Genomic DNA, 26,458 nt, shown 5'->3' on the forward strand with positions numbered 1-26,458 from the left:
CTCTTCTCTTCTCTTCTCTTCTCTTCTCTTCTCTTCTCTTCTCTTCTCTTCTCTTCTCTTCTCTTCTCTTCTCTTCTCTTCTCTTCTCTCCCCCTCCCCATTCAGACATACATTTGCAATGGGCAATACGCTGACATCTTTACTGCAGGCTTGTAACCAACAGGTTTGTGCTTCTCTATAAAATTTCTCTTGAAAATTGTTCTGAGCTCATTTTTTTTTGTTATAGTGAATGAAGTGATGAGTGTCCAAAATTCCACATTTTAGTTTCAATACAGTAGATACAATTCTTATTTAAAACCAAAAATATGCTTAGTAGTTAACTGGCTTAATCAGAGTAGTAGAGTAGTAGTTTAACTTTTTTAAAGATGAAAACATTCTGAAGCAATCTTGAAAATATAACAACAATTATGTCTGCTATGCCTTAAACAACCATGATGTAGACCACACCAACATCCTCTTGTACATTTAGAGAAGAAATAACCTACGTTTCAAAGAAATTCTTAAAATTTCAAAAGTCATATTTCTTGGAACGAAATAGGCAAAAGAGGTAAGGTGCAGTGCTTTGTGATAGTCTCCATGAAGCAATATCTCTAGACAATGAAGCAATTGGGCTACTTATAATATAAAATGTTACTGAGCAGAAAGTGAGAGTAAACTGGGAACAACTTAAAGCTCAATCCCTTTGCTCTCTGACAATCATATAATTGCTTTCATTCCAGAGTCATATAAACCTGCCTTTCCAGTAGTACTCGATTGCAATTCCCATCCAAGTTCAAGTTTATATGATGGAAAAAAAATCCAGTAATTAAGAACTGTACATTTCTTACTGTGAGACATTTAATTACAAGAAAATAAGACAAAGAATTAACCTTTCTTTTGCTATTTTTCTCTGCGGTTTTCAAATAATAAATCATAATCCGGTGTAGCCTATGGGATAGCATATATTGCCAAACTTAAGGGTTTTCTAAAAGTCTGAGCAGATTCTCCTCAGCCTCATTAATTTTTGTAAGTAAAACAGCAAAATAGATGATGCAATATTGGCAAAATAAGCTACAATGTACTTGTTTTCTACAAATGTTTTACTAAATTGGTAATTTACATGTGTAGATGTGAGACTACAACTATGCTTTAAAGTGAATTATGTGAGTATTCATACAGAGTAACCTATTTATATTCCGTTATTTATATCTGAATATATATGTGCGTGTACATGCATGCATGCATGTGCACATTCATATGTGTATGTTACAATGTAAATGAATGCACGTTGTTCCCAGGGAAAGGCTATAAGAAGTAGTGTGTCCTTGAGCTTGAAATACAAGTCTTAATTTTGAATACTAATAACTTAACAACTTAGCAAGTGAATATTAATAACTGTGCATTCAGATCCTTTTCTGTATTTCTTACAAGTAATGCCTTCTACATCTCTTATTTTATAAGAACTGTATGGAACCAAGTTTAGTCACTCAGTTGTAGAGGTTTTTATAAACTGTACCTAATCTTCTCTAAAAACAGTTGAAAGACACAAAAGTACCAACAACCAACACTTAAAAAGCCAAGATACACTTATCACTGTACCAATTTTCACTTCAGATTACACTGTTGAAATGAAGACCGTGGTAATATATTCAATTTCAGGCAGATAGCATGTACCGACTCACACTATGCATGAAAAAATGCAAACAGTGAGTTACTAATCCTCACACCACTCCCTTGAACAGTGTCCAGGATGGATGACTTATGGCATTTTCGTCCTTGGTGACAATAAGTTACTGCACCTCTCCAGAGTTCAAACAAGGTGTGCTTACACAAAGAAGACATTTTGTCTACTGGTCAAATAAGAACATTCATACTTCTCAGATACTGACACTTTACATGTAAAAAAAAATCCATCTACAATTAATTATGTGAGGTTTCATCTGCATATGAACTTTCGGTAATCAGAATTTCACTTCAAGGGAATCAAATAGAAGGAATCCTAGCTGGATCCACATTACCATTCTTGTGATAGTAGGTGACCTCCACTTTCCTCTCCTCTGACCCCAGCAGCGCTTGGGCAATCTGGGCAATATCATGCCTCTTGGTCTCAGGCCCATGGAGAAAGTCACAGGTACAAGGCTTCTGCATGACATCTGGCCTGGAGAAACCCGTCATCTCACAGAAGCCATCATTGCAGTAGATGATAGCACAGTTCTGCACTCTGGCATTTGCAATGATAAATTTTTTATCTGCAACAAGAAGATGGTAAGACATCTCTTTTAAAATCTCCCCAAAGGTTCTCACAAATACTAAAGCCATTTGTTGCATAACGAGGGTCAGAAATACAGTGGCTTCTCCCAAATGCCAATCATTTAGACCTTTCCAAGAGAATTACAAAAATCACACACACACACACACACACACACACACACACACACACACACACACACAAACACCTGTACAAACTTTAGGTGTGAGATCTGTGGAAATATGTGATTTAATACAAGAAATTAAGACAATTTCTCTTCAATTGCAAGAACAGAAATTTCCAAGTTGTCTAGTTCTCAAGCTCTTTGAGTCCCAGGAGGTCCTGGTGGACACACTGACAAGCAGTTTGCCAATGGATAATTCTAGAATGCCATTTAGTTGAATGATAAAAATTTCTTAAATTATAAAATTAAAACATTCTGTAACTGCCAGGTTTCTCACTTCAACTTTGACTGGACCTTAGAATGCAACTTTCTTAAAGTACCTTATTTTTAGATTTGCTTTTACTTGATTTCTGTAAGGAAGGCATATGGTTGCATTTTTTAATACATGTTTATACTTTAAGACAATTATCTTTAGCAATGAAATGACTCCACATTTATTAACAATAAATAAAGTAAACCTTTACACTTTCATAAGGTTCAATTCCAAAAGATTAAAAAAAATGCACACTATACAGTTTGAATGGTGATAGAAAACAGTTTTTAAACTTTCTGTTTGGAACAAGCTATAATTTTATGTAATAAGTATTTTAATTCAAGTCACATTAGGTGTGATAACAAGTTATATTTGCTATTTCCATAAAGAATATGGAACAGAATAGAGAAGTTAATGTTGTTTACAGGTACCAGATCTTTACATCACTAAGTGCAGTACTGGAGAAACATATAATGTATGCAACATAAATGCATGCTGAGGTAGATTTAGTGCAGAATACAAATGGACAACTACAGGATTTTAAATTATTATATTTATAGAAAATAGTTCCTGGTGGTTTGCTTACATGAGTACAGAAATTTTTTTTCTACATTCAGTCTCTGTGGGATTTACGGACTACCCTTCAATTTTTAAATTTCTACACCTTATATTTAGGGAGCGACAAAGAGACACAGATATGGTTTTTCAGTAGTGAGCTGCTTGCACTCAAACCAGTTCACTGCTCACCAAATTATTCTTTTGCGTCTATTTTCAGTTTCCGTACAAAGTTCAGTTTTAAGAGCCAACTAACATCAAGCAAACAGCATCCTTGACATTCCACAGCCCAGCAGTTTACCAGCAGAAAACAGTTTGCATAGCCATTGGCATCGCTACTACCATTTACATGTTCTTGTTTCCAGCCTATAGTCGGTTCTGCTCCTGACTTTAAAAAGTCTGCCACAGAAAAAGCTTTATAATACAAGCCCATGTTATACCAGCACGTTCCCTTTAAGGTAGTAGACTAGTAGGGCATGAAGTAGCAAGGCAGATAATGGAGCAGTGGGAGAGGAGGATCAAATTGCCTTGTACAATGGAGTCCATAATATAAAAGGTAAATCCAAATTAATATTAGAACACCCCCGCTGCCATCCGAACTGCCTGCCTGGCTTTTCCAGCCTCTAACTTGACAACCTGGAGTTGTCCATCCCTCTAGCTTGGAAGCGACGGACGCCAAGTGCTCTACCAAAGCAGAAAGCGAGCGACAGGGAGAGAACAAACGAACTTACTCTGCCCTTCAAATTTCCGTATGATGGTCCCCAGGAAGGTGTTTTGCGGTGCCACATGCCCCCTGCGAACAGGCATGTTGCCCGGGTCTTCGCCGAGCGCTCCGAGCTCGGAGTTCTCCCGGGATGTCTCCCGGGCTAGAGCCCAGGCCGGCGCGCAAGCCGCTCTTTGTGGCAGCGCATCTTCTTTGGGGAGCAGAAATCTCTTCCCATTAGCACCACTTCGAGACACCCGCGTTCTCCGCCGAAGTCCAATCCATCCCGCTCACCTTCCGGAGGGGGCCTCGCACCGGCCTGCGTCGAGTGAGAGGCTTGGGGGCGGGGAGGGGAGGAGGCGGGGTGCGGGAGGCGGCGGGGGAGGGCCGAGGAACGCGGGGGGCGGGCTGGGCTGGGGTGGCGGGGCGGGGAGTCACAAGGGCAATCGATCTGTTTCTCTTCTCCCAAACAGCGCCAATTTCTCAGTGCAAATGGGCTTAACCTGGCTGTTGCCCAGAGCCCCAAGGATTGCTGGTGGGCGGGGGTGGGGTAGGGTGGAAGACTTGTGCGCCTTTTGCAGGAAAGGGGAAAATGAAAAGGAGGCAGGGTGGGGGTTGACGTTACTGTCCCCGCCCTCTCCCCCTACACACACACACACACACACACACACACACACAGCCTTTATCCTGGGAGCTTGGGCGCCGCCACAGCTCGGGTTACTCAAGCGTGCCTTAGCGGAAGGCAGCCAAGAAATCTCCAAAACTCAGTGATAAAACATCTACTCTGGGAAGGTGATCTCCATGGCCACTAGCCACAGGGCTCCATCCTTAAGGGCTTCACACTATGGTAGCTAACACGCCCTCAGTTGCAAAGAAAAGACAGGTGGGAAGCCAGCCCAGCCGTTTAATGAGTGCTTCTAGGCTCTGCTGGCGCTCGGGATGCTGAAGATCTAAGATGAGCCACCTAAGAGTGCAGGTACAATTTCAGGGTTCAGCTCGGACCCTGACACCCTCAGGGGTGGTCTCTGAATAAAGCCCGGACTAACCAAAGCACCGCTGAGGCTGAGCATACCGGGTTTCCCCAAGGGAGTCCCAGAGGAGTTGCAATGTTGAGGGTGACTGGGTCTCCCTTGTGCTAGAGGTTGCCAGAACGATGTTAAGGCCAAATATTGTGTAAGCAGATGGTACAAAACGAGCTCAGAGTTTGAAATGGGTGAGGCTGAGCGCCTGGGAGAAGGAACAAAAGGTGGGTGGGGCTAAGAGTTCCCTGCCTTCAAGTGACCTCCCTTGTTAATTACCTCCTAAACACACTAGCCAAATTCCTTCTGTTTTCTCACCTTTGCTAAGGGAGTACTTGCATAAGACAGAGTTCCAAGGGAAACATAGAGACCTCTTCCTTTTTCGCTTCACAGAGGCTTCCAATGTGGGAATCTCTTCCTGATTATACATGCACTTTGTTTGGTTCATATGTTCCTGGAGACTTAAGGCAAGCTGTGCTAAGGAAACATCTTTTCAAAGTAGATTTTTCCAGGTTTCTTCCCCTCTCCTCTTACTTCTCTCCCTTCATTTATGTGGTCACCTTTAATAGCTCTATCCACGCCCCTCTTCGTAAGTGTTTACCGTCATCATTTCAATCTACAAAAGAGAACTTAGACAAATCTCTTGTTTCTGGCTGTCAATAAAGGCCCACAGACTTTCATAAGGACATGTAGCTTCATGGATGAGGGCTGCTGATAGATCAGGGTGCAGCCCATAGTCCTGCTTTGTCTATATCAGCCGGGTTCATATTATCTCAGTTATACCTCAAATATGAAGTGAAATAATGAGAGTGGGGTTAAGTGACAAGAGGCAATGTTCACTTAGGAGGGTGAACATATATTGTGGTAAAGAAGGTATATTGTGAGACTCACACAACAATTTTTTATATTTTAGAAAACTACACCCCCAAATTCTAAATAAAAACAAGAACCGGAGAAATTCTAACTGTTTTCATTGAAAGTATTGAAAATGAATCCAAGGGAAGACAGTACCTGGAAAAGTTCAATTTTCTAGTTATTAGTTTGATTTTTCTTGACTCTCTGCAGTTGTGTCCCTTGCAATATTGAGGACACACACTTTTCTGATACCTGGTTTCTTTTCTTTTTTCTGTGTAGGTAGATTATTTCGTGATTTTCTTCCCTAGGTGCAGCTGTGCTTGCAGGAACCATTCCTGGTTTCAGAAGCTAAAAATGTGTGGAGCTATCCGTGGTGCTGATTCTTAGACCGCCTTTAGTGAGCATTCATTGAGGATGCCAACCAATGACAGTGGAGCTGCAAACTCAGTCAAGTGGCTGTTAAGACACAAAACCCTGATCTTAGTCACCAAATGCCTAGAAAAACACAAGTTGCTATTTTTGAGACATTTCTTAAACACCTTCCCATTTTACTTAGCTTTTAAACTAAACTCAAGTTCACATTACCCACCAAATCAAGGACTCCAGAGGAGAAAAGAATACAAAGTGTGTGGATTGTAAGTTTTCCGTATAAAGTTTCATTGCCTATAAGGTTTCGTGACACAATAATACAACAGCAAATTATAACAAAGCAGCATGGCTGGCTAATACATTTTAAATGACTTGCCAGCTCAGAAAATGAGAACCACTTTAAGATAATAACCATTCCCATTGTATTTTGTACAAACAAGTGTTTTCTCTACTACAGGATAAGAAGATTTGATATGCAGAAGTTTACTGTGTAATGTTTCTGCTTATGACTGAATATTTTCTCTTTAGGTAAAACTCTCAGAGCATCTTTTAGGATTAGTTAATGAAATACATGATAAGTTTCCATAGCCCATGTATGATATAAGTGAGATTATAGGCTTCACATTGTCTTAGACACATTTAACTAAGGTCAGTTCTATTCATGAGGCTATGTAAAATCATAGAATGTTCTTCAAGAGGAAAAATGGAATTCTGTTCTCTAGAATATTTTCTCTTTAGGTAAAACTCTCAGAGTGTCTATTAGGATTAGTTAGTGAAATACATGATAAGTTTCCATAGCCCGTGTAATATATAAGTAAGATTATAGGCTTCACATTTCCTTAGATACATTTAACTAAGATCATTTCTATTCATGAGGCTATGTAAAATCATATAACATTCCATAATCTATGCATTGTAATTGATTGATTTGAACAGAAGATTAAAGGTATCCTGTTTCTAAATTACCCCAGTAATTGTGTTCATGCATTATATATTGGTACAGTGGAGACAAGTATATTAATCTATGCCCACCCAATAATAGAATAAAACCAGAGGGTGACAATCAGGGTTTCTTCCTGGCTGGAAAATTATGTCTTACCATCCTCATCTCTTAAACTCTAACCAGATATTATGTTTTTTTTTTTTGAGCTCTCAAAATCCTATGAAATATATAGTTTGATATCCAGTCTCCTAATTATGAGCAAAGATGCAAAATAGACTCATATATCTCTTAAAACTCACATGGTTATTCACATTGCCTTTAATCTAAGCTATTAAGAATTTAAATATGCAAATGTTTTAACAATGCCTACAACATAATAAATAAATAAGCTTTATATATGCTTCACATGTGTGGTGCTGGGTGTATTACTCAGGGATAAACCATGTTTCCCTAGCATGCAGGTCAATCTAAGTTCAGTTCATAGCATACTTTTCTTAAGAAACCAGCATTAAAAATTTTCAAACATAATATATAGTTATTCCAGTCTTTAGGGAAAGAGCAGTAGTCATCATGGAATGTTTAAGTAGTATTCTTATACTGAGAAGAAAAAAATTGAAAACTCTATAAGCAAATAAATGGTGTTACTTTCTCATTATACTGTTTCTAAAGTAGTATTGGAATTAATTTGATGATATTTATTTAAAGTTTTTGTACAATCTAGCAAAACTATGTTACAGATATGATGATCACAATTTGTCATTTTAATGGCTATCTTAATGTGGTCTTGTGTGAAGATGGTGGATAGCTTCTTACTAACTGGGTCACGTCTAACTTAAGAAACATCTGACTCCACAGTTATAAGTTAGGCAGAATTTGGCTTGCATTAGTCTCTTTAGCTCTGGAATCTTTTAAGAGGCAGGGATGTTGAGGTCATCTATTAACACAATAATATATTTGTGCAGTTTGTTAGAGAAAAAGTGAAGAGAAGACTAGGTTTTAACATTACACTATTTTATTATAGTGGAACTAGGGGCTGAGAAGATGGCCTAACTGAGTTTTCATGATGAGGGTTGGGATTTCCATCTCCCACAGAGAAGCTGGGTAGTGTGGCTTGTCTGTAACTGCAAGGTTGGACAAGTGGGGACAATTGAATTCCAAAGGTACTAGCCAGGCAATCTCGTTGACTAAATCTAACTCAAGATTCAGTAAGGAATGCTGTCTCAAAACCAGATGTAAAGCAACTGAGGAAGATACCTAATAACAGTTTGGATTTTTAAAATTCTATGTGAGAGAGTGCTATTGGGAGATATCCGATATTGATCTGTGACGCTCCTCCACATGCATAGGCATCTCATACTCAAAATATTAAAACATAAAAGAAAATACTGAAAGTATTTAAGATATATATTGGGAACAATTCCTGGTTTTCAGATTTGTGTGAACAATAAGTAAATAAGAATCAAATATTTAACATGAAATCTGATATGTAGTAAATGACTCATTTTATTGATGATATATTAATCTGACTATAGAAGCAAACTTTGTTCAGTAAAGGCTGAAGTGGTTGTGTCCTTCCTAAGGTGTACCACAGTTATTAAAGAATATAACCTGTTCAAATGAGTCAAAGATTCATCAATAAAAGAAAAAAGAAATGCTGATACAATGGAACTTGATAACTTATGAAAAACCACTTATAATATATTACACATATAGCAATATTATAAGTGGATATTTGATAGTGTACAATAGAAGATGGTTCACAATATGTTTTTTTTTCTTTTTTCGAGGCAGGGTTTCTCTGTGTAGCCCTGACTGTCATGGAACTCACTCTGAAGACCAGACTGGCCTTGACCTCAGAAATCCGCCTACCTCGGCCTCGCAAGTGCTGGGATTAAAGCTGTGTGCCACCACTGCCCAGCTCACAATATGATTTTTCATTTAAGAAATAACTCAGTATTTCAATCAAAATTGTGAAAATTTTACATACCGATTTCTTGAAGTCTGAGTAAATAAAAATCTTTCAATCAGTATTAGAAAGTATTAAAATTGCTTTAGCAGTCCTATTAATTTTGTTTTATTTAAATTGTGTGATAGAGTTCTTAGGTCTACTTGACATCAGGTACTTTGAAAAAACTTAACTAGGAAATGAATCTTGATTTTCAATAACTTATCTTTTGTGTTTCCTTCTATAACATTAACACTCACAAATAAGTACTCCATAAATATATTTTGAGGTAGTTGAGCAGGACTTATTAAATTTGCCTTTTTGTTTTGGTTTGGTTTGGTTTTTGTTTTTGTTTTTGTTTGTTGTTGTTGTCTTTTTGAGACAGGGTTTCTCTGTGTAGCCCTGGCTGTCCTGGAGCTCACTTTGCAGACCAGGCTGGCCTTGAACTCATAAATCTGCCTGCCTCTGCTGGAATTAAAGGCGTGTGCCACCATGCCCAGCTAAATTTGCCTTTTATTTTAAAGGGATAATTAACAATTTATGTCTAACTGATTTTATAGCACCTTCAAATACTTCAGGCAAAATGATAGGGGTGATTTAAGTCTTCTCTATAGGGAAGATTGAGGAGACATTGGGGAAAACACTGAACCAAAGAGCTTGAAAATGTGATTTAGTCATGAGTATCTCTATCATCAAGGGAAGACATTAAATGTTTCTGGATGCTATAAGAAGAATAAATAAAGTAGTATAGTGATTTAGAACTTCTTCAATCTTAGCTTTATCCTGACATTATAGATTTCCAAAAAGTTTTAGAATACGGATCAAAATCCAAAAATTTTAAACTTACGTAAATGTTAAAGAATAATTGATATGAAATATAGTACACACATTGTAAAGGTTCAATGTAATGGTTCTTTAAGAATCATTTCTTGTACATGATTTTGAAAGTTTCTATTGTATATGGCCCTTATACTATAGCTGTCCCTCCCCATATTCCCAACTTCACCCCATGTTCTCTTCCCTTCCCCATCTGATTATCCTATTCCAGTGCAGCTCCTGTCCATCCTACATTCATCTACATCTGTCTATAGGGCCTACATGGGTCTGCCCTATGGACAGATAGGGTTCTAGAGCTGAACAAGTGGAAACGTGTTGCATACCTAACTTAGAAGCCGTCTTCAACTCATAACCACTTGTAAATAAAACAATTAGTTTTCTGCAAGGAAGTCTCACTGGGGAAATAAACCATTCATGCCAAACAGTAGATGCCCAACAACAACAACAACAAAAACAACAACAACAAAAACAGACTTAGTGGTATTTTTGGACACTCTTTTACTCATAGTGTTGTATCAGGACATTTTTTTTAACCTTACAGGTCTCTTGCATATGTACTTTTGTCCTCAGATTTTGTGTTTTTAAGGTATTCCTGAGAGTATGATCCTGTGTCTCTGCATTTATCTCTATTTCTCGTGCTTTTGCTATGTCTCTTTTTCCCTCTGCTTCTTTTGCCCTATTCTGATTTTTTTATTTTGTTCCTATTTTATTTATATTATTCCAGAAATGTCTGTTTGTTTTCTCAGGAGAGAAAGAAAGGGTATGTATAGATCTGGAAGGGAGGGAAAGTGGAGAGGAACTTGGAAGAGTTAGGGAAAGGAAAACCATAATAGCATATCATATTAAAATTTGTTTTTAATAAACAAGGAATATAATTTAAAATGATTATCTTGAAATCATGATAAGTTTACATGTAATAATAAGAAACAATACAAGGAAACATAATTTACATTTACCAGCTTTCTCTCTGTGGTATCATCTTAGCTGATTATGTGTGTGGTTGGAAGAGACTGCAATAAGGGAGCAGGGATCTGTTGCATGTGTTGGTCTCTGGAATGCTCAACTTTCTAGATCACTGGAATTATTCATGTAACCCCAAATGTGTCATATTTACTAGTGTGGTTTTTAATATTATAATGAAGAATTCATATTAAAATTAAATAAAGGAAAAGAGTACCAGTAACGATTTTATATATATATATATATATATATATATATATATATATATATATATATATGCTTCCTGAAATGTCTCCTCCAATAGTTTCCTCAGAACCTGCCTGTGTTCTTAAAAGTTACATGACCAAACAGATGAAGATCTATAGAACAGGCTACTAAGCTGAGATTTGGTGTTCCAGGGATTGAAGATCACAAGTACACAATGATACAGGTACTGACACCACATACTGAGAAAACTCCATTTGGATGTCAAACTGACAAAGAATGGACCAAAGCCTTAGACATACATAAACACTTTATCACTCAAGGTAATATTCTCCACAACTGAATCAAAGGCTATAGGGAAAGTTTAGAGTTTGAGAAACCCTGACATGTGTGACATTGTTTCACAATTTCTAAGTCTCTTTAAAACAAATTCCATGGTGTGTGTGTGTGTGTGTGTGTGTGTGTGTTGAATTGTTAACAAATATGAAGTAGTTTCATTGTTATAGAGAGTTGCCTTTAAATAGCAAGTTTAGAGGAGTATGTATGGTATCATTATGACTCCCACCATTAACGTTTTATTTAAGGACAAGGTCTCTCAATAAAATATCACTGTGTTTAGTAGTTCAGCTTGCTAGTGCTCTCCTGGTGTTTTAGAACATGTATCCATGCTCAGCTTTTACATGGATGTTGACAATTTGAACCCACATCCTCTTACTTTCACATCTAGTACTCTTGCTCAATAAGCTAGTACCCGAAACACAGAATAAATTTTAAAACAATGAGACAACCTATTATTAGAAGATAAGGTCTTCAGAGAGAGAGAGAGAGAGACAGAGAGAGAGAGAGAGAGAGAGAGAGAGAGAGAGAGAGAAAGAGCACAATATGAATGATAGCATAGGTTGGTAAGGTTTGGTAGGGGCTCATATTCTACACTCTATATCTCTAAGTGGTCTCTGAAGGTGTAGATGGAGGCTAGAAATAAAAGCTTGTGAATAAGGCTTATTCTTTCATCCATAGCTCATTTTGAATGTCCCCAGTATGATTTTACTAACAACTTTCAAATTATTCTTTTCTCCATTTAGAGACACACAGTATCTTGGCGACCATGTGTTATTTATTTCAGGATTCCTAATATTGTGCTTGCCATCTGTTACATAGTGGTGTCCAATACGTGTTGTTATGAGAAAGAAGAAAGGAAAACATTGCAGATGAACATATGAATGGACACAGATAAAAGAGAAGGGATGGATTATGGAAAAAACGCAGTTGGAAGAGATGAGGCAGAGAAAGAAAATACAGAAGAAAATAGTGGTTAGAGAAGAAGACAAAGAAAGGGAGAGAAAAGTAGTTAGCAAGAGAGAAAGGGGAAGAAGAGGGAACAAAGATAGGGAAGCTAAGAAAAGAGAAGAAAAGAAAAGAAGGGAAAAGAAAGATAAAGAAGGAATGATGGAAAGAAAATGTCTTTCACACATACCAATGAGAATTTCTTATTTTTTTTATAATTTATTTTTTTCCAATGAGAATTTCTAAGTGAACTCTGGCCATTTTCCTGGTTAGACTGATATACAAAACGCTAACGGTGTCTGTAAATAATTTACTACAAATAGCATCCATTTTAATGACATCATAAAGAAGCATAAACATGCATACAAAGTAGCCTGCTCATTGGCAAAGCAAAATCAATCCTATACTGAAATTGTTAAATGCAACTGTATATTTGCAATTAAATAGCCTTTCTTGACTATAAATCAATGGTGATCATATTTCAAGTGGTCTTATTGATGGTACCAGGAAAAGCCAGAGCTCATACATGTTACTGTGTATGAGTTAATTTTTTTCTTATTGCCATTTTCTCCATATTGTCTTCTGTGATGAATTTGAAGGGAGCTTCCTGTTCACAGAGTGAGGCACAGGAGTGTATAAGAGGGGCCTTTCGTCTGGGCTTAGGTTTACAGCTAGGAACATTGGGATGGAGAGAAGATTTGGTTTAGGTCAGAAAATGAGTTCAGCTCAGTTCACTTTGCAGCATTGTTACTAATGCGGATCCCATTCTCCTCTGAACTGCTAAAACTACTCCTTCTCCCAAATCTGTTAAATTTCTAAATTTGATAACTAATTTGAATGTTTCTTTTTTAACAAACACTGCATATCTCAGGCATACTTAACTTCCAGGCACATTGCTGCAGAGTTTTGCAGCACTTTGGACCTTGAAATGTTTTCTGATACTTTTACCCAATGTGGCCACATTTAATCTTTTCTAAGATAAATCTCCATTTCTCTGTCTCTAACTTGTCCTAACTGAATATTCTTTATCATCTTGGACAAAATGTAATTATGAGACTGTATCAGCCTAATATTTCATTTCAAGCCTTCATATTAAATTCTTTTGTTCACATTTTACACAGGGAGTTAAATGAAATAACACAACTGTGGTGGCTGCCCTCGACCCAATTAGCCATTGGCATTGTTAGCATAGGATAGACCAGCACTGGAAATTACTCTCATTTCATACCTACATTCTTCATGTTATAGAAGATTCAACTTCTTAATATTTTTATCTAAATTGCTATTTCCCAGCTTCATGTCACACAGGAGCAAATAACATGGAGTCATTTTATCAACTATAATCTAAACAACGTATTCTACTCAGAAACTCCTGCTCCACATTTTCACTTTTGCTTTAGGATTTCTTTTTCACGCACTGTTATAGATACACATTTTTACTTTAAGATACTATTTAAGTCATTCATGTAAGAAACCATGTAAGGGCCCATAAGATGGCTCAGCAGGTAAAGGTACTTGCCTCCAAGCATGAGAAATTCAGTGCAATTCAGAGGAGCTGAATGGTGGAAGGAAGGAACAATTTTCAGCAAGATACACTCTGATTTGCACAAGCACACTGTGGCAATCATGTATTCCTCACACCAACCCCGGAAAAAGTATGTACATACTGAAAGGAAGGAAGCCCAGCCACTAACACGGATATTTTAAAAGGAAAGATCTTGGGAATTATGTTGTTTGTGTGTGACACTTTCTGCATTAGTTTCCATAAGAATTGTTCAGCAGAGTTCTAAGATCTGGCCATTTTTTCAGACTGACACTGATACCAGAAGGAACACTGGCATTCTCTTGAAAGCTCAGGTTATCTCGTTGTCTATAAATAGCACTGGAGGATTAGCAATGTGTAGAAGAAAACGTTCTTTTGCTGTGTGTGTGTTACAAGTGTGTCCTGGATGGAAGCAACAGAAATCTCCATGTTAGTGCTCAGGAACCTGTGGGTCCTGACTCAGAAGCCTGGTAGGCCTTAGCTACACACATCTCTCTCAGCAGTCATAGTTCACAAGAGTCCTTTGCTACGGAAGACTCAAGTTGATCTATCTCGAGCTCTACATCCTTCTCATGTTTGTTTCTTCCTGGCAATATGATTACTCTAGTCTACGCAAGCTGCTAATAGAATCTCTGATATGGTGAATCACAACAAAGAGAGAATGAAACCCATTCTACCACCACCACCTCCAAAAAATAAAAGAAAAATGATAATCTTGCAGAATATATTTTCATCTTATAAAACCAGGTAAACCTTTATCTTCTCTAGATGTCCCCTATGAGCATCTGCTCATGTTAGATCAGAATTCGGCATTGGCTTCATTCTGTACCTGGAAGTGTCCACAGAGGTAATTTCACATGTTTTATTTTACATCTGAAACTTTACACCAGAGTTCTGTTATTCTCTGTCAAAGTCTCTAAGAACATATTTGCCCACATAACTTATAACGGGTATTCCCTTTCCCCAGTTTCTCAAGTAGTTCCCAAAGGAAAATTTCCTGACAGAAACATTTGTATACATTTCTCAGGGACTCACTAATATAAGCTAACAGCAAAATGTGAGATACAGTGGCAATTTCTTGGCGGGCATTTCATTTTCGTGACATCTTGCAAATCATATTACTTGTCCATAACTCTCCCTGTGCACCAGTATGACTTGCCACTTGCAAAAATAGGTGCATATTCTTTCATTCTTTCTACATTATACCAGAAAACTATTATGATTTTCTACAAAACCAAATGTAAACAAATGATTATCTGTCTCTCCCCCCCCCCAGGAGGTTGTCTTGTTTAAATGAATGTTTTTTGGACTATCCCAGGACTTGAGTAAGAATGTACATCTTTTTTGATTGTCCAATCAGAAATAATGATGATACATATACGCAAAGTATCTACGAGTACAAATGTTTCAACCACTCAGAAGTGTTCACATTTTTTTTTATTGCTAAGCTACGTGGCTTTGAGCAATGACTTTTGCAGTAAACACAAATACAATTGACACTATAAAACATGATGATTAGTTAGTTTCCCACCAACTAATCGCCTTAGTATCAGCCCTAGGTAGTGCATCACCTTATCTTTCATTCTTTTAAGTTAGAAATTTTATAGACCTATGCTATTTCCACAAATGGGTTTCTGATTTTTACCTCTTTGTTTTTCTGATTTCTTTGAAGGAATAATAACTCTTTACTACAGTAACTGGGATACAGACATTCATAAAGTTCAGAAATTATTCAAGGGTAACATTTTTTTTTTGCATTAAGACACTCTGCACTCATTTCATTTCAAAATGTAAGGAAATGTCTAAGTCAGCAATTCATTACACTTTCTGAAGTATTTAGAGAAAGTGTCCATGAAAATTGAGCAATAATTGAAGCACATGCTATGCTTTAGCTAATGCCATGAGATCTTTATAGTTTATGAGAGTACATCTATGGAAAAAGACAAATGGACGAAGTTGCTGCAGTTACTGTGACATCATTAAAATTCACTCAATATTTTTGAGTTTCCAAAGGGAAAAGATGAGTGTAGCAAATTGTGGTGGTTAATAATATCAGACTGACATGATCTAGGATCATCCAAGAGATGTGCCTATGGACAAGCCTGTAGAATACTGTTTCAATAAGGTTACATGAAGCAGGAAGAGATATCCTGAGTGTGCCCTGTTCCATTCCCACATGTGATGATGACTGTTTCTTGTAAACTGATAATATCTAGACTCACATGGGAGGTGGACCTCCTGGCTTTCCTTTGGGGAGTTCTTTTGGTGGCATTAATTGAAGGGGGCACATCTATCCACTGCGAGTCACACCATATTCTCACTGGGATTATGGACTCTATCAATGGAGAAAGAACCTGAGCAACAGCATGGACTAATCTTTCTCTACTTCCTGGCTGTGGATAAAATGAGACCAGCTGCTTTGATCCTCTGCAACTCTGACGACTCTATTAAAGTGGACAGAACCTCTAAGCAGTCAGACAAAATGCATGTTTTCCTTAGAGTATTTTATTGCACCAATAGGAAAATATACTAAGGTGTTCCTTGGATGTATATATAGGAAAAGATGAGCATAAGCATTTATGACTTTTTTTCCTTCCAGGCAATGGACAAAATGTGACCGGCAACATCCTGCATCTGCCACTGTGCCTTCTCCACTATGCTGAGCAGTAACTTCAAGTGTGTGCCAAAATAAACTCTTCTTTAAGTTGATTATTCTAGTTATTTTTTATCAAGGCATTAAGACAAGTAACTAATATACACTTTATATGTATTTTATTGTGCCTAATTTAATAGTTCAATTGAAACCTATATTAATCAGACACTAAAATTCTGTAATTAATATAGCACATATTATTTGACCTAGGAACATATGCAGAGACCTTGAAACATAAATTATGAAGCATGAACTGCTGGTCTGACATCAAAATGAAAGTTCATGAAAGATATTCATAGTTCTTGATTATGCAAATGGAACAAAGTTCTTATAACCGGCCAGACATATTTTTTCCCATTTCAACAAATTCTTGAGTTATTTTTGATCAATAAAATTGTAACTTGCCATCTGCTTTTCAAAAAGAAGCAACAAAATTTCATTATTGTACTGGCAAATAATATAAATATTGTCAAACACAATAAGAAAAGTAGCCTTGGAAAATTTCCTCCTAGTTTCTCAGAAACTGATTGTATTCAACATTTATTCACCCATACAAAGCACTCAGCTGGCTCAAAGCCAACATCTGTTTCCCCCCCACCCCTCATTCTTCTAGTGTTACTATCTTCTGTCTTAGCCATAAAAAGAAAAACAAACAAACAGACAAAGCAATTCATCATATCATACTGATCTTTAGTGGAATCATTTCTTCTTTAGAGACAGTTGGTGTCTTCCTGTCTGTATTTTCACCTCCCTAATCTACCGCCAGTGATTCACAATGAGATTAGAAACTTTTGAAGGACATTTTATGTGTTTCTAATCATTGTAATAGCAAGCATGCTTATTTGTACATAATGTACAGTAAGAACTGAGAGGCTGCCTATCCGCAGGTAATAAAGAGTGAATATCTGTTTCCAAGATTCTCTCTATTTAGTGTCACTCTAAGCCTCTACGGGCCTGCTTATTCTGAATTTTGGACATCATCATCATCTATAGACTTTGGCTATCTTAATCAAGAGGGTCTGAGGAAGTTTCCAGTAAAGAGTTTGATCAAACTTGATAATGGAGCTAAGAAATACACTAACAAGTTTCCCGGTCCAACTTGAGAGCAATGCCAGGACTTGACTGCCTTAAGGGCCAGTAACCAGAGTCAGGATATCCCAGAGACCTTACTAGACCTGAGCATGACAAAACAACCCCTCCAAAACTAAAACCCAATGAAACAATACAGGAAATTGCAAAAATCCAAAAACAAACAGAAAAAGAACAAACAAACTAAAAAGCCAACAAACAGGAAATGAAATGATTCCTAATTATACTTTGTTACACTCAGAGACCAGAGCCTAACATAATAACCATCAGAGAGGCTTCATCCAGCAATTGATTGTGGCAGATGCAGAGATCCACAGCCAAATATTAATTGGAACTCAATGAATCCTACATTTAAGCCCTTTATATTTCATGGAAAGTCATAAAATGACTATCTTGAGCTTTAAAATTGAGCAATATGACTAATTGTTATGGTTAAAGAATCTTCAACAAAGAAGTAATGCACGATGCTAAACTAAGCTGAAGGTTCTCTGGAACTGGCTAATATTTCACATATACAGGGTTCAATCTTAAACTATTCACATTCAAATTTATTCATGTATATTCAGTTATACCAAAGTCACACAGCTCATAGTTTGTAAGGTAGAAGGCTTGCATATACTAACATATTACTTGTTTAAATAGTGTTGTATGACAAAACGTATCATGGTGAGATGCAACACACACATCTATTCACCCCTCATAGGGAACCCTTTGACAGACCAAAGTATGGATACTACCAAAGTCCAATTCAGTGATCCATGAGTTTTAATGGGGTTATTTACAGTGGCTCTATTCAGTGACTCAGTTGATCTAAATCTTCCAGGTAGATCTGCTGGTTCCCACTTCTTCTAGGCAGCTGCTGGTCTGGTCTCATCTTCTTTGCAGCTTTGCTTGTCTGAGAGTCATCTTCAGACCTTACCTTCTCTGAAAGGCACTCTAAGCTTTTTCATTTTTCAAAAAATTTTATTGGTTATTTTACTTATTTACATTTCAAATGTTATCCCCCTTCCAGTTTCCCCTCTGAAGCTCCTCTATCACACTCCTTACCCCCTACTTCTATGAGAGTGCTCCCCACCTATCCACCAAATTCCATCTTACCGGCCCTAGCATTCTCCTAAGCTGGGGCATCAAGTCTTCACAGAACCAAGGGCCCTCTCTCCCATTGATGCCAGATAAGGCCATCCTCTGCTACATATGCAGCTGGAGCCATGGGTCTCTCCATGTGTATTCTTTGGTTGGTGGTTTAGTTCCTGGGAGATCTGGGGGGTCTGGTTTGTTCATATTGTTGTTCTTTCTATGGGGTTGTAAAGTCCTTCAATAACTTCAATCCTTCCCCTAACTCCTCCACTGGGGTCTCCATGTTCAGTGTGATGATTGGCTGCAAGCTTCCTCATCTGTATTGACTGGAAGCATTCCCATCTCTATCCTTAAGGCTCTGACAGAGGCTCTTGGGAGACATCCATATCAGGCTCCTGTCAGCAAGCACTTCTTTGCACCAGCAATAGTGTCTGGGTTTTGTGTCTGCATGTAGAATGGATTCCCAGGTGGCGCGTTCTCTGGATGGCCATTCCTTCAATCTCTGCTACACTCTTTGACCATGTATTTCCTTTAGACAAGAGCAAAATCTAGGTTAAAATTTTGAGAAGTGTGTGTGGGTTCATGCCTCAAATGGGGACCATGCCTAACCTCTGTAATGGTATCTACAAGTTCTCTCTTCCTTTTGTTGGGTATTTTGGCTAATGTCTTCCCCATTGGATCCTAGGAGCCACTTGCTTTCCTGGTATCTGGTACTTTCTGTTAGCTACCCCCAGTTCCCCATCCCCTCTTGCTACACACTTCTGTCCAATTTCCTGACCCTCTCTACATCACCCCTGTTTCCCCCCACACTTAATCCTGCCCCCCTTTTCGTCTTCCCCCACACTCTTTCTACCAAGCCCCTCCCACCCTCTACCTCCCATGATTATTTTGTTTTCCCTTCTAAGTAGGACTAAAACATCCACACTTTGGTCTCCTTTTCTTGAGCTTCATATGGTCTGTAAGTTGTATCATGAGTATTCCAAGGTTTTCACCTAATATCCACTTACCAGTGAGTATATAATATGTGTCCTTTTTTTGTGACTGTGTCACTTACTCAGGATGATATTTTCTAGTTCCATCTATTTGCCTACGAATTTTATGAAGTCTTTGTTTTTTAATGGATGAGTAGTACTTCATTGTGGAAATGTACCATACTTTCTGTATCCATTTTTCTGTTGAGGGACATCCAGGTTGTTTCAAGCTTCTGGCTATTATTAATAAGACTGCTTGAACATAGTGGAGCATGTGTCCTTTTATATGTTGGAACATCTTTTGAGTATATGCCTAGGAGTGGTATAGCTGGGTCCTCGGGTAATTCTATATCCAATATTCTGAGGACCCACCAGACTGATTTCCAGAGTTGTTGTACCAGCTTGCAATCCCACCAGCAATGAAGGAGTGTTCCTCTTTTTCCACATCCTCGTCAACATCTGCTGTCACCTGGGTTTTTATCTGAGCCATTCTGACTGTTGTAAGTTGAATCTCAGGTTCGTTTTGATTTTTATTTCCCTGATTACAAAGGATGCTGGAAATTTCTTGGCTATTGGAGATTCATCAGTTGAGAATTCTTTGTTTAACTCTGTACCCCATTTTAATAGGGTTATTTGCTCTCTGCTTTTGCTTTCTATTCTTGCATGGAGGGGCTTTGTGAATTTGGTTAGTTTCAAGCACTTCCTGAAGCAATATTGAATTGTGTAGCTCACTAGCTAAGGAGCTTTCTTGCAGCATGAAATATTTCAATCTCATAGGAAACTGTTACATAACAACCAGTGAAAAGTTATGACAGTGGAGAGTTATGAAAGGCTTGGTTATGCTTTTTCATGAAGACATAAGTATTTTATAGTCCTGGAGTATATATTGAAAAAATAACATAAGTCATAATGTAAAGTATGTTTTATTTTATAGATAATAACAGTAAACCTTCATCTTCATGCTGTAATGTTAGGGGGATATATACAATGAGATCCAACTACATCTAAAATTACTCAGAATATTTATCTTCCCAAGAATTTATCTTTTCATTTTCTGATGAACAATAATTGACTAAAATTATAGGGTAATAAACATAATGATCCAGGGACCACTTTGATAGTCACATATCATTTCTTTCGAAGATATGCTCCATGGTAGGATAGTTGAATCATAATATATGTTCTAATTGGTTTGAGTTTGTGTTGTGTGGTCTCTATTTTCATTTCCCTGTGATTAGAGATGTACAGATTTTCATGTACTTGGCTATTTGTGTTTCTCCGTCTGAGGCTATTGTGTTTCTCTGTCTATTTAGATAATTTCTCCATTTATTAACTGGATTGTTCATTTTTATAGGAATTAAGTATTTTAGTTATAAGTTGTGGATATTACTCCTTTTGGGAGAATGATGGCTTACAAATATGTCCTATTCTACACTTTGTCTCTGTTCCTGGCTCATTATTTACTTTGATGTGAAGTCTTTGAGTTTCCTAGTATCCCATTTGTCCTTTGTTTTTCTTTTCAGTGTACTAATATATTTTATACATTGAACTATCCTTGTATTATATGATATAATCATGACATATACTTCTGCCTCTAGTACACATTTCATTTCTTATTCATTTGGTATGATTAATTGATATTATTAATATGGGGTACCAAATGTCATGTGAAATGTTCAAGCCATTCAGGTCCCAGTACACTACAGTATGACAGAGATTAAGGGAATAAATCTAACCTTTGTGCAAGCTAATAAATATAAACTTTTGCCATTACAGGTGACTAAGAACTATTTATAGCTTTCATTTTCTACAGGAAGAGAAGAGTGTATTCTTGCCAGTTCATTGCTTGCACAAACAACCTAAACTTTTGTCAACCTACTCAAGCAAAGAAATTACACATGGCACAATAGTTATATATAGGTACTTTCCAGTTCTGCCCTTGGAGTTCACATGTAGTTTTACTCTACTAAGCAGAAAATTGCACTCCTATTTTAGCATGGCAGATGAGTGCCTGAGAGACAAAACTATAAGAAGAGAAACTCATAGTGGCAAAAGGAAGGGTTTTCCTGATTGCCTTGTCTTCATTGGGCAGCTAAGCAGGAGCTATCTGCTCATTCCCAGGAGAGAATATTCCTATCTTAATTATACTTTAGAGAGGTGCCTTCCACCTGTGCTCTGGATTTAAAATATGTAGCTCAAAAAATGGTTCCCAGTGTTGGGACCTAATGGCATTGTAATATTAGAGATGGAATCAAGGCACCAAAGGTCTTATCAATTATGCAAATATCAACAGCCATATGTCATACTGAACAGTTTAAATGAACACATCATACTTGAGTGTAAAATGATATTATAATTTTGTATAAGAGAGTATATGCCAAAGTTGTATTTAATATCATATAACACAAAAGAAAAGTTATACCAAATGCATGTTTCATTCACACAGGTGTCCCCATCTTCCCACAAAGACTGATTAAAGACCATGAGGATTATTTTGTGGCAGAAAATAATGCTAAATAAAAATACCACTGGTCTTTGTTTATGCAAGTATTATAATTATCCTCATGATTATGACACTGCACATCATAGACAAAATATTAAGCCCTATAAATAATTATTCCTCATGCAATAATACTCTCACAATGTATGTTTGACAGGTTTTAACTTCAAGAAACCCATGAATAGGCCAATATATAAACAGATAAATAATCATTAAACAAACTATGAAAACTCTTTGTAGAACAAAAATGATCTGTAAATTAACTAGAAGTAGATGATATTTCACATGTTCAGAGACTTAAAATAAGAGTAGTATTAACAAGATAAAATTTCACTAATCTTTCATGTATTAATGCCGCCAAGGGAATGAGTTTTGGAATTATATGTTAGTTCTTATTCCTGATAAGGATTCTGACTTCCAGGGTGTTATAAATCATTGATTCAAGATAGCTTTTAGAAATTTAGCCATTGCCTTCAAACTATAGGCAGTAGTGGAAAAACTTGAATCAAATGTTAAAGAAAACTGGTTAAGATTTGAGGCTTTGGTTTATGCAGCTTTACAAAAACTGAGCATTTCCTCACTGGCCAACAGTATTCAAATACTTTTCATTCCCCATAGTAAGCTTGAAGTTATGGTCACTATTGATTAGTTTGGGAGGATCAAGAATCACCTCGTTGAAAATTGTGTGAGCATATGTGTAAAAGAGTCTCCAGATTGGGTTGATGGTATTGCAAAGACCCACCTGCAATGTGGGAAGCACCATTTCATAGCCTATGACTTCTGGCTGAGTGAAAAGGAGAAAGGAGATGAGCTTCATTCCTCATCTGAATCTGTTTTCTGATTGAGGATGCAACGTGACCAGTTTCCTCAGGCTTCTGCCATAATAGTGGAATGCCCTTCACATTCTTGGTCATGGACTAAGAGAATTAGTATAGCATGTTGTTCAGAAGCACAAGATGAAAGCACATTAGCACAATGATTTTTTTTTAATTCTTGTCTTAAAACATGTTTGCAATTGCAAGGTATTTATTTACAGTGCTGTTGTATTTATTTACTTTAATGAGTCTGGTTACACTGGGACAATTGAAGGGTTTTTGCTGTTCCCACTTTCCCCTGCCAAAATATTTGCAATTGTCATTCTTAATTCCCAAACTAAAGAAGAGCTTCTGGAAGCTCATGAAAGGCATCTTAAAATACTGACAGATATAATCTATTTCATAGGATAATTCTCAGGACAAATAATTATCTGATATAAAGTATTAAAACCTAGATTTGGCCTTCATTTTTGTTCAGACAAAGTCAATGTCCAAAATGTCAAATTTATATCAGGGAAAATAATGGCAGAAACAGAATATGAAGCTTCATGTATTTTTTTTTTCCTGAAGAAACATCCAATTCTGAAATAACAAAAAATATATAATGTATATGATGAAAATGGTAAGGTATACGATGAAAAGATCAAAATTTTCAAGGACGGAAGATGTCATGTGACTATGACATAGTGGCCATATGACAATTGATAAATGGTAACTACAACTGATCCAGGTGACTAAGAAACCACCAGGATTGACAAAGACTGTCTTGAGTTCCCTAAACAGAAGAGAGCATATCCCTTGTATAAGGGGAGATAGCATCTCTTCATGCCTGGCCATTGTTACTCTACATACATCCAGCACTGATATGAAGTAGTATAACCTGAGAAATGTAGTACAATTAAGACTTGTCATTGCAGTTTGTTTTGACAAGAGTATGATCTCTCTGAAAGGAGAGATGATTGTTCCTGGCACATTTTAGCTCCTTCTGGTTACTAGCAGTCCTTGGTGTTCATTATATTAGAAAGTCATAATCTATTCTCTTTTGCCCCATTCCATTTTTTTCTCTCTCTTATCTCATTAGGTAGCCCAGGGTGACCTTAAAGTCATCCTCCCCCTACTTTAGCTTAATATAGGGTTATCATCAATTTCTCTCTTTTCATAAAAATTTCAGTCTTTGGATTAAGGTCCACCTTGATCCAGGATAACCTCTTTTTAATTTGATTAAATTGTTAAAATTCTTACCTCCAACTGTAGTTATATTCAAAGGAACTGGATATTAAGCCTTCAGTATAACTTTGTGGGGAAGACAGTGCACCCACATTAGTTACCATGCAAGGAGTTGGTCTCTATTGGTTTTTAAAACTATTTTTCAAAGAAGCAGAACTTCACCTTCTATTCATCTAATAGGATCAAACCTAGAGTTTGAACATGCTAAACAAATATTCTAAGGGAGAGCTGTGTACTTGCCCATGATTTTATAGTAAATATTAATACGTATAAGATGAATGTAGAGTATAATTTTGCACGTTTAACACTTCTCTGTTTTTAATTAGGTATTTTCTTCATTTACATTTCCAGTGCTATCCCAAAAGTCCCCCATATTTTGCACTTCTCTTTTCATAGGCAAAAAGAAGTTGAAATTATAGCACAGAGGCAGTGTACCTTCCTAACATGCATGAGGGCGTAGGTTCAATTCCATGCATTCTACACATACCAACCAAAGATGTGGAGAATTAGAATATGCTCTGATACTAAATACCTTATATGTGGTGGTACCACATATAAGGAGGTGGTTATACAACAGAAACTGAAGTGGAAGAAAGGAGAATGGAAGCACAGGTGAGATGAGGGGCATGAGATTGTAATTGGTTGAGAGAAAGTGATGAGTTAAAAGTGGCCGTACCATGAACAGCAGAGGATCATCAGCCTACAGGATGTGCATAACAATGTTCTAGGCAAAAGTTCAAGTCAGTTATCACAAGCACTATGTAAATGCGCATCCAAGGACTCATTTGCATGACTAAATGAGTTTATGCATCACTGAAATTAATGTGCTCATTCATAGATTAGACTTCTGGGGTACAACACCTGCTGGATATTGAGTAGACATTTTAACAATGTTGATATGTATGCCAAAGGTGTATTACATCTATTCTGACATATTTTTGGAAAATGAATACAAGATATTTTCTATCTCCGAAGATTTTGAGCTTTCCAAACTTCTGCATTCAAATTTGGCAGATAAAGTTAATAATTACATTTTCAAAATTCACATGCCCTTCTTGAAGCGAAATGTACATCTAAATCCACCTCTGTCAAATGGATTGAGTAGTAGGTGGGGCGATTCCTAAGAATTTCACTACCAGATGACTGATACAGGCTCGAATGATTCAAGAATTCCTTTATTCTCTTCTCCCATTACTCTCTCCACGTTCCATTCCTTTCTCCCTGCTTTCTTTTGCATTCCCTGTCTCCTTTACTCTCTTTCCTTGTTTTTCTTGCGTTCTTTGATTCACTTAGTTACTAGTAACTCCCATGTTCTAAAAACTCAGATGAAATAAAATGGACAAAATCAGTCCATTTCTTATACAGCATGTGTCTCTTGCAAGATACAGACCAAAGCAAAATGTTTTAAGAGGGTGTAAAAACATGCAGTCTATAATGATAGCAGTGAAGGGATAGGTGAAGCTATACAGTGTCTGGGTGGCTTTCCAGAAAAAGATATTAAATATATAACATGAAAAGTGCATAGGAAATAGCCAGATGAAAAATGTATGAAGAGTTTAATCAAAAGGCAGGCTAGAATGTTCAGGAATCATTGGGAGACCAAGGCAGTCAAGTGGAAGCAAATGATTTGCTATGGCTTCTCACTTTTGAGTTACTGTTAAGGTAAACTGGGAACTTGATTTCTGGGCATAAGCAGCATCTGCTGAGAGTTTAGATTTAGTATTAATGGCTATTGTGAAGTCAATAAGCAAGAGGAAATAAATGGGTCTTGTAAAACTACAGAAGCAAGCATTGAAAGCTTTGTGGCATCTCAGCGGTAAAGCATTTGCTTAGTGTGCCCAAGGTTCTATGCTCTATATTCAACACTTAAAAAATACTTTCACAGAACAGTCAAAAAGACCTTACTTGGAGAATTTTGAAGTAACCTGATAAGTTACTTCATCAACATCAGGACAGTGGGGAGAAGAAAAGAGACTGGTTAAAGTTGGAAGAAAACCAGAAAAGACTGACGAGCCTGAGTATGGCACACCTGAAATGAAAATGACTTGGAACAGTCCTAGAGAACAGAGGCTTTAAGCATGATGCCTTTGTACATGGGAAGCATTGAGGCAGGACAATTGAGTATAGAAGAGGGTTGCTGAAGTGAGCCAAGGAACTGATAGATGGGCACTGAAAACTGGTGGTTTTGGATTGTAAGAAAACATGAAATTTACTAGGTAAGCAGAAAGAGGCTTGGGGGTGTGTG

At 37.1% G+C, this 26,458-nt stretch overlaps 1 protein-coding gene across 5 annotated transcripts in view; it reads right to left on the bottom strand.

The window, feature by feature from the left end:
• Nucleotides 1-4,266, bottom strand: part of Kcnh7 (potassium voltage-gated channel subfamily H member 7) — a 456,981-nt gene extending 452,715 nt beyond the window's left edge. For 4 of the 5 annotated variants that reach the window (XM_029472738.1, XM_021154157.2, XM_029472737.1 and 1 more), the window contains exons 1-2: nucleotides 3,951-4,259; nucleotides 1,998-2,228 (exon numbers count right to left, since the gene is read on the bottom strand). In XM_029472738.1, the coding sequence (XP_029328598.1) occupies nucleotides 1,998-2,228; nucleotides 3,951-4,026 (307 nt within the window). In that variant the 5' untranslated portion in view covers nucleotides 4,027-4,259. Of the gene's footprint in view, nucleotides 1-1,997; nucleotides 2,229-3,950 lie in introns of all 5 variants that reach the window. The other variant, XM_021154171.2, reaches the window with a different exon arrangement.
• Between the last annotated feature and the right edge of the window lie 22,192 nt (nucleotides 4,267-26,458).

This window comes from Mus caroli, chromosome 2 (assembly GCF_900094665.2).
Source record: "Mus caroli chromosome 2, CAROLI_EIJ_v1.1, whole genome shotgun sequence".
NCBI lineage: Eukaryota > Metazoa > Chordata > Mammalia > Rodentia > Muridae > Mus > Mus caroli.